At 39.3% G+C, this 13,142-nt stretch overlaps 1 protein-coding gene across 3 annotated transcripts in view; it reads left to right on the top strand.

Annotated features, from left to right (window-relative positions):
* Nucleotides 1–12,528, top strand: part of MPP7 (MAGUK p55 scaffold protein 7) — a 156,229-nt gene extending 143,701 nt beyond the window's left edge. For 2 of the 3 annotated variants that reach the window (XM_065666648.1, XM_065666647.1), the window contains exons 13-18: nt 167–295; nt 2,993–3,073; nt 4,914–5,007; nt 6,104–6,212; nt 7,730–7,873; nt 9,217–12,528. In XM_065666648.1, coding sequence (XP_065522720.1) covers nt 167–295; nt 2,993–3,073; nt 4,914–5,007; nt 6,104–6,212; nt 7,730–7,873; nt 9,217–9,396 — 737 coding nt within the window. In that variant the 3' untranslated portion in view covers nt 9,397–12,528. The remainder of the gene's footprint in view (nt 1–166; nt 296–2,992; nt 3,074–4,913; nt 5,008–6,103; nt 6,213–7,729; nt 7,874–9,216) is intronic. The other variant, XM_065666649.1, reaches the window with a different exon arrangement.
* Nucleotides 12,529–13,142: the final 614 nt, after the last annotated feature.

Genomic DNA, 13,142 nt, shown 5'->3' with positions numbered 1-13,142 from the left:
GCATTATACTGATCAGTTGTACTAGTAATTGAGACGCAGAGCCTCTGTCAAGGCATGCTTTCTACAGGGTCTTTATGATCCCAGCAGGGATGTTATCACCTAATTCCCAAAATCTTTTCTGGAAGACTGCTTTCCAATTTTTCTTTTTTTTTTTTTTTTCCTTCAGATAAACTTCTAGGAGCTCAGTGTGTATGTATGAGTGAAGAATGGCCGGTTGGGTTAAATCCTCTGAGACCTGAACTTACATCAAATAGTTGTTTCAGTTTCCTTCAGACATCTCTGAATGATACAACATGTAATGCAAGTTTTAATGATTGGTGGTTTAATTCTGCAAATGTCCCTCAATAAAGGAAGGCAGGCATTACAGTCCTTTTGTGCAGGATTTGACCGTTACTTAGCTTACATGGCTCAACATGCAACAGCAAGCAACATAAATATTCCTTGAAAAAAACCCCCACCAAAATATCTCTAAAGCTACCACCCTAACACTAAGTATTGCTGCCTGGGGTTATTTATAGTAAACCGAACTATGCTACAGTCATGGATCCCTCATGCCTGGCATTTTGCTACAGGAATCTGGTTGTCCTTTTCAATCCTGATGCTTTATTTTCTTCTTGAGTTCAAATTGCATTAAGATACACAATTATTAGAAACTGGCATCTTTGCTGCATCAAAATGAAAAGAATATTCAGAATAGGAGCATATATTACACTTGGGAGATGTAGTATAAAGATCAGCATAATGGATGGTGTTGCTAATTAGGAATCAGCCTTCAGCATCCATATGCCACAGTTAGAACTGAAGAAAAAGACAGCACTGCAAAAGAATTTATACCTTTCAGTAGTTAAATTTAATGAGGATTTTAAAACGGCAATCTGGAATTGGAGACACAGTAGTTGTGAGGTTGTGGTCTGGAAACAGATTTGATCTAAGTTTCCAAAGCATCTGTCGCAGGAAGTGAAGCCTGGATTCTTTATATATAAATAGAGCTAAAAGCATATTGTTGATTTGACAGCATGTAGACTGAGGAAATAATATTTGTGTAGATTTGATGGGAAACACTTTTTGCTTGAAAGGCATACAGTGGTTTTTAAAATTATGGTTTCACTTGTTTCATTCTGCCTTGCTAGGGAATCTTTAGAGTGTTAATTATTTTTCCTGTAAGAATCCATATTTGCCTGAAGTAGCTAAATTATTAAAAAAAGATTATTTTTTTTAAATAAGAACAGAAGTAATACCATTATGTACATCGCACATTACTTTCCTCTGCAGACATACACCAGTAGAGGCTGCTGTACACCATATTAAATAAACATTTATACATACTGATAGATTAATTTACAGGCAGGTCAGAGATGAAACTTGAAATGTAGTTGTGTGTTTAACTTATGTAAACATATAGAAACTATAAATGCAGAAACTCTTAAGATTTTACAGAGAGACCATAGTCTGGGGGTAGCAGCAAAGTAGCAAGCATTTGCTTTTCATCATTGTGTGTTTCCAGCTTCAGACAGGGCAGATGGATAGTAATTTTTACAAATACACACCTGAAGGTGCTTAAGCATCAGTCCTTGCTTTTTGACTCACTAGTAATTAACGAATACATCACCACTTCATTGCAATGTTTATGAAGTTTTTTATTTCTAATGCTTAAAATATCTCTGTTAAGAAGCACTCTATGTGTAAACGTGCCACTTTTACTAGAAGAGCAAGAATTTTCCTTAAAACCACATGTATTATCCTTTTATTGTTCGGGATGTGGTTCCAATGACCCACTCTCCTCTGCATTCTGTTCTTGATCTGGCTCTGCAGAAATGAAGCAACTGCACTGTCAGAGATACATGAGCATGAAGAGCTGAGCTCTCTTCACACACACGTCATGGCCCCCCCACAAAAGGGGCCAGGCGGGCTGGAACCCTGCATGAAGGGCTCCTGGGAGCAAGCAGCATTTGCCCATGGGGCCTTTGAGACCTCACAGGACAGAGTGCTCTCCTTAGACCTAAAGCACAACCGGCAAATGGCTAAGGATTAGGAATGACCTAAAAGCCAAAAGGAGCATCTGGTCAGTAGGTTCTAGGACAGCAGTACTCAAATGGAGGTGGAGGAGATGGGTCAAAAATATTCCATGCAGTCTTTGTTTCTTCCTGCCATCCTTTTTCCAAGAGTGGTCTCTCTTTGGCAGCCATGTGAGGAAGGAAACATTTGCTTTGGACCAGTTCAGACAGCAGGCAGGAGACAAGCATATTTTAAAAGAAAATCAACAACAAAAAAAGAAGCCCAAACATCCCAAACGGGTTGTGACCTGGGGAGTGTTGTCCCTTCCTTTCTCCTGCTGTGCAATGCCACCCTCACACAGCCAAAAGGCGGATGGTTGTCAAAAGGAGAGTTACAGCCGGCCAGTGGCCAGGCAGTATTCCTGCCTGCAGCCATTTCTGGAAGGTGCTCCCAGGCCTGTGGGGAGAAGGTGGGATCATTGCCTTCAGGGGAGTCTGGTGCGGACAGGGGATGCAGCAGCTGGAGGGAAGTGAGGAAGAGGCTGTGCTGACACACGGGCTGCAGAGGCTTTAGGGGGACTTTGTGCGTGGCAGCTGGGGTCCTCTAGTCTGTGAGTCGGGGATATGCTGGCAAAGTGAATAGCCCAACCAGTTTTTGTGCTGGAAGGCTGCCGGGGTCTCTAGTAGTGCTGAGGATGAAGATGGGTGCACACTGGTGGTAGTTGCTGTAGAAAAGAAAGTTAGCTTTGCTGTCAACTTTTTCACTGATTTTTCCTCGGTAATAAAGTCAGAGCAGAGCAACTGCCAAATACATCACCTGAAATTTGTCAGCGCTGTGTGCTCTAGCAGAGGCTTGAACCATGGGCGTTTCCAAATGACCGATTAAAACCCAGTATATATAATAGCTGTATGCTACATAGTCTTAGCCGAGAGAATACATATACCTGACTATGAGAGGGAGCTGGCTGCTGGGAAACCGCATGATTTCTTTCTTTCAGGTCCTGTAGGGGTTGGGCTGAATGAACTTAAACGGAAATTGCTGATCAGCGACACCCAGCATTACGGGGTAACAGTGCCACGTAAGTAAAAATACACTTCAATTCTCCTAATGCGAAGCTCGCATTGTTATCCTTTATCATTGCATTACCTTAAGGCACTTTCAGATTTGGGTCTCTAAATGCGTGCTTGGCATCCAGATCACTTTTCTAATTTTGAAAGTGCTGCTGCAGTTGTATTTTAAATAGCATTGATTAAACTGATAGGGCATTTTGGCTCAGAGGCATTGCAGGAGACCTTTAGTACAAGTTTAACGTGATTGATGTCAGCGAGGTTTAGTAAATGAAACTCAGCTGAAGAACACCCTGGATTTGGCTGTAAAAAAGTGAAATGTACTCTGTTACCAGTGCTTGCTTTCAGCAAAATGGTCTTTGTATATTAGACAGGTTGAAAATGAAGACTGATGATAAACAGTGTGATCCTGTGAATAAATTAATTAAATCCCTTTGATTAGCTTTAGGAAAGTTGATTTGGGGGGTTATTTTTCCTCTTTCCCCTTATCTAAGTAGCATGATTTTTATAACATTGAGTAACATTGTGCTGTGTTAACTTCTGCAGCACTTTACTGGGTTTTCTTTAACGTGGAGGACTTGACAGTTCCAGACTTCTGTTCTTGGATTGCTTTCTGCTTGTACTTGTGCTTCCCATACGGGATCTTTGAAAAATACAGGTCCAGCATTCTGATACTGTCACAGGTTTTTTTCAAGTATAGGTTTTCTATACAGTGTATATATATATGAATGAATTTGAATATATATTGTATATATATGAATGAAAAATGAATACATTTGGGTTTTGGAAGTCATTTCTTTTGCTTATATTTGCTTCAGCTGGGTATTGAAAACAACAACAAAAAAAAAGGCCAGATGTTCGCAAATATTTAACACGTTGGAGCATATGCAGTTATTTGCCCAAAATTATTTCTCAAAAAAGTGCCAGAATTCATCAAGCTGCCTTTCTCTTTTCTCTTCCAAATCTGTGGTTATAGTTTAAAACAAACACATAAAGAAATCCCTCTCCCTGAAATTCAGTAAGTCAGGACTTGCAGGGAGAACTGGATTTTTTGTCTTGGAAATGCTCCTCTTTGTGTCAGCCTAAGGAGAACTTGATATCAAATGGCTTTTCAAACTGTTACTGCAACCAAGTTGTGTATGTTCATATGCAAGGAAGAATACATAATGCTGTAACCTACAACCTATATTAAATAGGTCTTTTGAATGGGTTTGTTAACTATGAGCAGCAGCCCCACAAATAAGTTTCATTTGTAAGCAAACTCTTTATACCTAGTACTTTAGGGAAAGTGAGAAGTGCAAATACCACAAAGCTATTGAAAGAAAAAAGGCATTTGATTTTGACACCAGAAGAAGAAAAGCACTAAACCATAAAGTTCACCCCCCATTTTTTTTACTATCATGCTTCACATACCACAGCTACAAGTAGTGTTAATGAATGTATTATTATATAAATCAGATTGGTGAGCTTTGTTTCCCTTTATGGTCTCATATGCTTAATACACTTAACAAGTGGCAAGGCTGGAGTAATTGTTATAGACTGCTGCTCCCTTTATTATTCAGCTGTCCTCATTTTACTGGATTTTTCCACTAGTTAATAAAAATGATAATCAGATACTTGTCCAGTAGGATTTTTCCTGCTTTTCCTGCATGCTTTTAAAACTGAATCCTGTCATGTGCTCGTGTGCTGCCTACCAGATCCAGAGCAGCTTCAGGCCCATCAAAAGTGAGGGAACTGCTACACTTAATATTGCACAAGGGTTGTGTGCTTTTCAGTGTTTCCTGAACTGGTTTGCATTACATTGTTTTGTGCGTCTTTCCTTTATTTTTCCTTCGTTTACTCAAACTGCAGACACTACCCGTCCAAGGAGAAGCCAAGAAAGTGACGGTGTTGAATACACTTTCATTTCCAAGCATTTGTTTGAGACAGACGTACAGAATAACAAGTATGTCAATAAGATTTTAAGTAGAACTGTAGTAAAAACAATGGTTTTAATATAAAATAGGGCTGGTTGCATTTTTAGACAAGAAATCAAAGTCAGTATAAGTTGCAGTGCTTTGAGGATGTGTTAAAATCACATTTTGAAATACAAGCAGCTGGCAAAAACATAGAGCAAAAAAAAGCAGTATGTGAAAACACAACTGTTTCTAAGCTTCTAAGTAGTTTCAGTACTTCAGCTCCTAAAGAGAAGACACTGAAATTGCAGGTGTTAAGGATGGGGGAACACTCTTAATAGAGCATCATCTGTCATAGCAATAAAGCATTGCAGCCCAGGGTGGGAGGGAGGGCCTGGTAGTGCTGCAAACGTGCCTGGGTCAATGTTTGTGTAGTTCTGCTCTCTTTCAGGCCAGGCACTTCCTCTGGTTTTGAGTTTAGAGATCTACAATGAAGCCCCTGCCTGTAAAGCCTCCAGAAATTAAACTAAGATGAAGACAATGGTAGCATCGTGCTCTCCAGCAGCCTGTAAAAAACTGTAGCTTGAAATTCTGCCCCAGTGTTTCAGAGGGCAAAAGTGTATTAGACACAAAGCTGTGGGTTTTATTGAAACTTCAAACTGTGCTTTGCTTTTTTGGCAAATAGCGCTTTTACTTTTATAGCACATAACCAGCCGCCTTGGTTCCATTAGCACCATTGTCGCTCCTCCTCCTCTTCTGAGACAGAGAGTTTGGATATTCTGTAGTGTGCAATGAAATTTCAGTAGTTTCTATTGTTTAGCTTATCCACTGTTTTATTGCATTGCATTAGTTCAGAAAAAGAGGTGATGGAAAACATTAGTGGGCTGTTGGACTACAGTACTTTTTTCTCTTGAACTGTAATACAAGCAGGTGTTACTGATTTGAAAGTGGGAAAGTAGAAGATTTCTTAAAATTGACATGCTGAAGTACTTGACAGCATTTCCTTTATAAAACACGGTAAAACTCTCATGTAAAGTCAACTATTTTTGCTCCTGAATTAGATCTCATAAACCAAACTGATAATTTCTGTCTTTTTTTTCTGGAGAAAATGGAAATTATTCCAGTTGTTTTCACCTTCTGCCACAGGTTTATCGAGTATGGCGAGTATAAGAACAACTACTACGGCACAAGTTTAGACTCCGTTCGATCAGTTCTAGCTAAAAACAAAGTTTGTTTGTTGGATGTGCAGCCACATGTAAGTAAGGACATCTTTTGGATTCTTGTAGTTCCCCATACTTCATATTGGGATTCCAGGAAAAATATTGTTTCTAAAAAGGAATATTTTATTCCATGCTGAATGACTGTTGAGTGGGTTGGCTGGGTACCTTTATCACAGCAAGGCTCTCTGAAAGGAGGGGAAGGAAACTTCAATACATAGTGGCAAGTATTCAGCTTGGTAATTAGGTGAATTGAAAGCCTGAGGCATAATACCAAAGATTTAATTACAAAATGCTCCTATATTTCCCTTCCTCTTTCTGCTGTTTGGGTTAGAGGTTTTCTCTCAGACTTCAGTTTCAGAATGACTTTGAGCTATCACCCAGGCCAGCAGCTCTCTTTCACATGTTTAACCATTCATGCCAAGGGTTTCCACACAGGGTGGACATGAGTCAAGGAACGCACTAAATGTGATGTTGGCTGGATAATTGCTAAGAACATTCCTCTCTAAAGCATTTGTTCTTGCATTGACCCCGTCTTTCAACCCCGCTGAACAGCTCCACTGGGAATTTTTATGCTACTAATAACCACAGTGCTTCCAGGAGCTGGACTAGTTTGTGTAAACCCAGCCAAAGTATTTCTTCTCCAAGGGTGGCCAGCCCATGACTTCTGAACTCCGGCAGCTTGTGAACAGCTCCTGGGGCAGTTTAGACATGGAGCTGTGCCCTAGGAGCAGGGCAGGGGGCTGCGCTGAAGGAGGAGCACCTGGGGAACCCAGACCTTGTGCAAGGGGAGGAGGGAGGTGGGCAGGGGCTCCTGCTCTGCAAGATCCTTGCCTGTCCAGGATGGGCCTGTTTTCCAGCGAAGCACTAAATTCTCTCAGGGGCCCAGGCTTGTGAACCATTCTGGGATCCCATTATTCAACATGGCATTTTCCTAAGGGACCTGTCAGCGTGAACAGGACAGAAAGCTTCTGGCCAGCCCTACTTCACACTAAGCTGCTGGCTATCCCTGCTTCACCCTGTGCTGTAGACCTATCTCTAGTTCCATGCATAGCATTGGCTCGCTCAGGAAGAGCAAATAGCATGGGTTTGTGTGGTGGACACACAGTACTGAAGAGAAAAATCATTGACCTGTTGTGACCGAGTGTCACAGATGCCTTCTTCCACTACTTTTCATGGGTACAGAGGTGTTATTCCTGCTGTGTTGAACTTTTCCTCCTCTCCTGAACACCCTGCTGCTCCCATCCATCCTGCCGCTGGCAGTGGCACTGTTGTGGACAGCCCAGCCTCTGCTGGACAGATGGGATTTACCAGCAGCCCAAGTGGAAATCAAGAGACACGGTCACCTTTGGAGAAAGGGTTTTCTTACCATCCATATGAAAATTCTCCTCACATTAATCAATGCCTATCAGCAGAACAGGATGGCAAGTAAATGAAAAATAGCCTTCTAGCAGTGCTTTATGGGTTTATTTTGGTTACTGGAGTGTTTCTTTTGTTACGGTAAATTCCATTGTGCAAAATAAACTAATTAATTAAAAATCTTCCCTCTTCCCAGACTGTGAAACACTTACGGACATATGAATTTAAACCATTTGTTATATTTATAAAGCCTCCGTCACTTGACCGTTTGAGAGAAACCAGAAAAAATGCCAAGATTATTTCAAGTAAAGATGATAAGGGAACTGCAAAACCCTTTACAGTAAGTGCATTCAGACATGGTAAAACATGCAAACTTGTTCAGAGTTTTGTTGTAGTGGTTTGCCTTGAAAATAAAGGTTGTCAGTGGATCTCATCAACAGTACTTGTCAGGGTCTGCATGTAGTTTCTTGTTGTTTCCCAACTTCTCACACACCACAGATTTACTGTGGTGTTTTTATTGTTTGTGGTATTTAGGTTTCTGTGGTCCTCTGAGTTTATGTCATTGAAGAAGCCCCACAATGCAAGTATGTGTTTATGAGAAATATCCTTTCAAAAATTTGCATCTGGACTTAGATGTTTCTATTCAAGTATAAGAATTTCCTTGTTTTATCAAGTGTATTATTGGGTCTAAATTTAGAGAAAAACTCAAATATTAAGCAACAATTTAAAAAGTAATGCTACTTTAATAAAAAGAGTATTTGTGGGCAAGATAAAGCATTTTTTAAATGTTGTAAGGAAATGAACAATGTAAGAAAGGAGAACAGTCTAAGCAATTAACAAATGCTGCTTTTTGGCAATAAAGTCAGATTACCCAATAGTAACTTAATTGCTTCCTTGAAATACAGTGAAAACTTGTTTCAGTTGAAGCTGAAGTAAAGCTGATCATCATTAGACTTTATCTACATTTATTTTATCATTTTCCCTTGTTCAGATGTTATTTAGGATTTTTTAGATTTTGTTTCAGAGTCACAGATGTAGTCACCTTCTGTATTTGTGTGGAACAGGCATTTGAAATAGTTTGGAGATTATGTGCTATAAGGATATGTTCTATAGCATGTAAAATGTAAGAGGAGTTCATTCCGAAGAATAACCTTCAGGATATTGCTTAGTTAGGACGGGATTAATCTCTCAGAGTTAGGTAAACAATTAAATTCCTAAGATTTGTTCCCTCCCCGAACATGAAGAGGAATCCACTGAGCCATGTTGAACTAGGCATATACAGCTTCTACCAAGCTGTTAGAAGAATAAGGCTGTGCTGTAATATAATGCATGCTAATAGCAAGCTGAGACTCAAGTAGTGAAGCTTTAAATGTGTCACCAAAGTAAACAGCTAGAAATATTTTCCACTGGTACTGCTAACAGAAATTGTCTCTGTAATTACCATGCAGTGACTAATTGTGTCACTGCAAGGGGAGAGATGAAAGAGTTGCCTGTTGAGCAAAGTCTGGTTGTGAGAATGCTCTCTGAGATCACTTGTAATGGTAATTTCTACAATTATTTTATTAGAAGTACAGTTTCCATCTCTCGATGAGATGAGAAGTAAGCAGTGAGCTTTGAGTTTACCACAGAAGGAGTTAGGTGATGTTGCTGTGGACTGACGATGCCTTGCACTGGTCTTGCTAGGAAGAAGATTTTCATGAAATGATCAAATCTGCCCACGTGATGGAGAGCCAGTATGGGCACCTTTTCGATAAGGTGATAGTCAATGACGACCTCGCTGCAGCTTACAGTGAGCTTAAAACAACATTTGACAGGTTGGAGACCGAGACCTTCTGGGTTCCCGTCAGCTGGCTACATTCCTAAGAATGTTTCAAGTAGATAAATATCTGCTGTTGTCTCAGCAACAGTACAGGCTGTGGTTAGGCATTACTCCATGGCCGTTTTCTTGGTAGGAGGGTTTTCTAAGTCAACCTGTACAGCAGGTACACTCTTCATCCACTTGGAACTGGTCTTGTTTTCCTGTGTCTTCAATCCTTCTGCCCACAATTTTAGGGGCAGAACGATCAGATTAAACTGAAGTCTCACTATGCTCTATAAAGTGAGCTAACACTAGTGTAACAAAACTGCCAGACACCTCTTTATCATCATCTGTGTATTTCCAAGGTAAGTTTTTTTTAATGGAGAGTTTGCAGAAGATACTAATGGATACTGGAGAGCAGCACTTTGATGGTTTTAAGCATAAATGCTCCCATAAAGAGCACTTGGAAGTTATTACCCCGTAAGTGCTTGAGAGAACTGAAATAGGGGAAAGTGACCAACATTTTTATGAGGAAGACATCATAGTTTTAATTACATATCAAGATAAGTGTTTTACTTTTCTAGACGTGAATCTTGTCTTATATGTACAGAATGATTTTATTATTCCTTTGCACTTACACAGTTATGGAAAGAAAGATGTATTTGGTGGTTTAATTGTGAAATACTCTGCTGTGAGCATGGATGGATTGAAAATACATTCACGCATGCTTTGTGGCACAACAAAGGAAACTCATTACAATATTTATTTAAATAAGGAAAAAATAGGAGTCACTATGTATATAACTTCAAAGTCTTTGGGATTAATCTTCTGTAAAATCAGTGGCAAAACAAAAAGTAAAGAGTATCTTTCGTTTTTTCCCCTTTAAATTGATTTCAAATATTTCTGGCATCCTTTAGAACAATTTTCCCATCAGAAATTTCCAAACAATTAGCAAGGAAACCTTGGAAATCTGGGAATTAGTCGCAAGAGATTAATTCTTCCTATTGTTTAATATCTAGTGATACTTTTTAGTAGTATAACAGATATTTTTTTCTCCACTCACATAAATTAATGCTGTAGACTTCACTGTAAAAAATAACCTTGTCACTGGTCAGGCACAGTTGGAAACCTCATTTTACAATTTAATGTGGCAGTGTAAGCAAATGTATATTAGATAATGTATTTTTAACATAGATAATTTGGTATTTTTCTTTATTTACTACTGATATGCAGGAAATGAGTACAGCTGTAAAGACCAAGTTACACCTGTCTGTTGTGTTGTGAATATGTCTTGTAAGTACAAAATGTGTACAGGAACTTGCTGACTTCTGTTCATCCCATCTGTGGCATTCAAACAGGAAACCGTCATTTCATGTTAATCTGTAAAGAGAATATAGCTGTCTTGTTTAAAGAATAAAGAATTTAGTGAAACTTTATATATTTATGAAAGGGTTGAAAAGGGATGTTAAGTTTTTCAATTTCTTGTCAATGTGATCATTTATTAAAGAGAATTACTAAGTCCATAATTTGAAACACTGTCTCTGTAAATGGAGCTCAACATTCCATGTAAATATTTTATTTCAGTTCATACGCTGATATAGCCATCAGATTTTGCAGTTTTATTCTAAATGTGTATTTAATGTGTGGGTCATTGCATTTGGCTTAGAGTCATATGAAACAAATGAAATGCAAGCAACAACAGCAAAATTCCTAGGAGTCTGGAAATGTTTATGCAAGAGTTACAGATGTACTGAATCCCAGTACGGATACACGCTCTGCTTCAACAGCTATAATGTACCTTTTGTCAAATTTCACCATTTTCCTGGTGGACTTAAACCTTTTTTGTAGCATAAGTAGCAATTTGATGATTAAATTAATTGCACGGAGATTATGCAAGTTGAGAAAACTTTTTCTATTTTTTTTTTATTATTATTAAAAATCAAACTTTTTCAGGGGATCTGGAATTCAGCCAGTCTGTTTGCCTGCAAGATGTTGAGTGCCTTCGCCACCTCTTGCAACACAAACTGACAGGGCACTCAGCATGTCTCAGGATCTGGCCATTTCCAGCAAAAGGGGCTTTAGTCCTTACTGAAACACTCTTAATGCTGCTTCCAACCTGGGCTGTCTCAGAACATTAGCATACGATAATGATCACATGAAAGACCTGCTTTTCTCTTTAAGAAATAGATGCTAGAATAATCTGCAAACTGCCTGGTAGAGACAGATCTGGCTGATTTTTTTGTCCTTTTGAAATTAATATAATTCCCATTCCTGGGTCAGTGTGGTCTAAGAGGATTCAGCCAGGTTGGACGGGGCTTTGAGCAACCTGGTCTAGTGAAGGTGTCATTGCCCACAGCAGGGGAGTTGGAACTGGATAATCTTTAAGGTTCCTTCCAACCTAAACCATGCTGTGATTCTGTGACCTACACAGGTTTGCTGTGCTGGGCAGCAGTAAGCAGCACAGTGCTTTGCTGCGTTCACAGAGATACTGACCCTCTGATCCTCAGCACAGTCCTGGCAGGGGTTTCCTAGATGGATGGCTGCCTTCCTCATCTTCAAGCCAGGAGCTAATTCCCAAATTGTAACACCTGCAAAAGAAAGGGAATCACAAAAACATAAACCCAACCAACCAAGTAAAATGTGCACAGAGACTTCAACGAGTGAGAAATAATTGTAATTAAATTTGCTAGATGGCTCTTGAAAATTAACATTATTGCAGTGTTAGCTTAAAAATAAATAATTATCAAAGCCACTGCTTTCCATGAGGCTGGCAAAGATGGGCGCAGGCCAAGGCACAAAAAATGTCTTAGCCCAACAGTTTCAACAGGACAGGAGCCTGCTTATCGTGATGGATGCTGAGCCCATGTGCTGAACTGTTCTGGGATACCAAGGTGGGGGTGGGATTGTTCCTTTGACTCCTAAGAATTTGGGAATGAAGACAACTAAACATGTTTCCAATATTCCACATATTCAAGTTGTGCTGTGTGGGTTTTTAGAGAACTGTATGTTTTGACAGTCAAGTCCAGATGTTTTTATTGTGTTTTAGCTGTTTGTCATCGTCCAACAAATGGTAGCATTTTTTAATATTGTACCAAGCTCTATACTTGAATTTGCCACCAGGTCCTTGGTTGATGTCTTACCTGAAATCTGATCTTACCTTCTTATGCAAAACAATAAATTATTGATATATCACTGAAGGTGTTTTTTCTTTATTGTAAATTGCACCATAACATACAGCCTCAATGACTTGAAAAGGTGACATGCCCAAGTAGTAAGTTATTTCATAGGTCTATTAACAGTTATTAACAGTGCTCCAATTATCTTTAAATGGGAAAATAAAGCAACCTGAAACAGGGACTAAAATACTTAATATTTACTTTTCATTGCCAAATTCTCCTTCAGAATGGATGTTTACCCTTTCCTGCATCCCACCCCAAAATAAACCATTTTCTTTCTGTGACAGAAAGCTTAAGCCAGTGGGTCAGTGCTTAGAGTGTTATCCAAATTACCGACTCAAGAGTGCTTCATTGGACACGTACGCTCCTAGGCCACTGCATGTCCCACAGGAGGTTGTGTTCATTTGTAGGACTCAATGAAAGTAATGCTTAAACTAAGTCACTTTTTGCAGTGTTTTCTGTCTTTTCTAGAAAAAAGAAAAAAGACTAACACATACTAGGATTAGAGAGGAGACTTTTAAGCCCTCTCTGTTTTGTTTCAGTGCAGTATTCTGCATTTCCCACGTGTACTTAGGTTCAGGTTTCTACTGTGCATGGAGAATTAGTCCTCAGTAAAGCACATATTTACTTTTTGT

The sequence above is a fragment of the Lathamus discolor genome, chromosome 2 (assembly GCF_037157495.1).
Source record: "Lathamus discolor isolate bLatDis1 chromosome 2, bLatDis1.hap1, whole genome shotgun sequence".
NCBI lineage: Eukaryota > Metazoa > Chordata > Aves > Psittaciformes > Psittacidae > Lathamus > Lathamus discolor.
The sequence above is the reverse complement of the archived record's forward strand: the minus strand, read 5'-3'. Positions and strand labels throughout refer to the sequence as shown.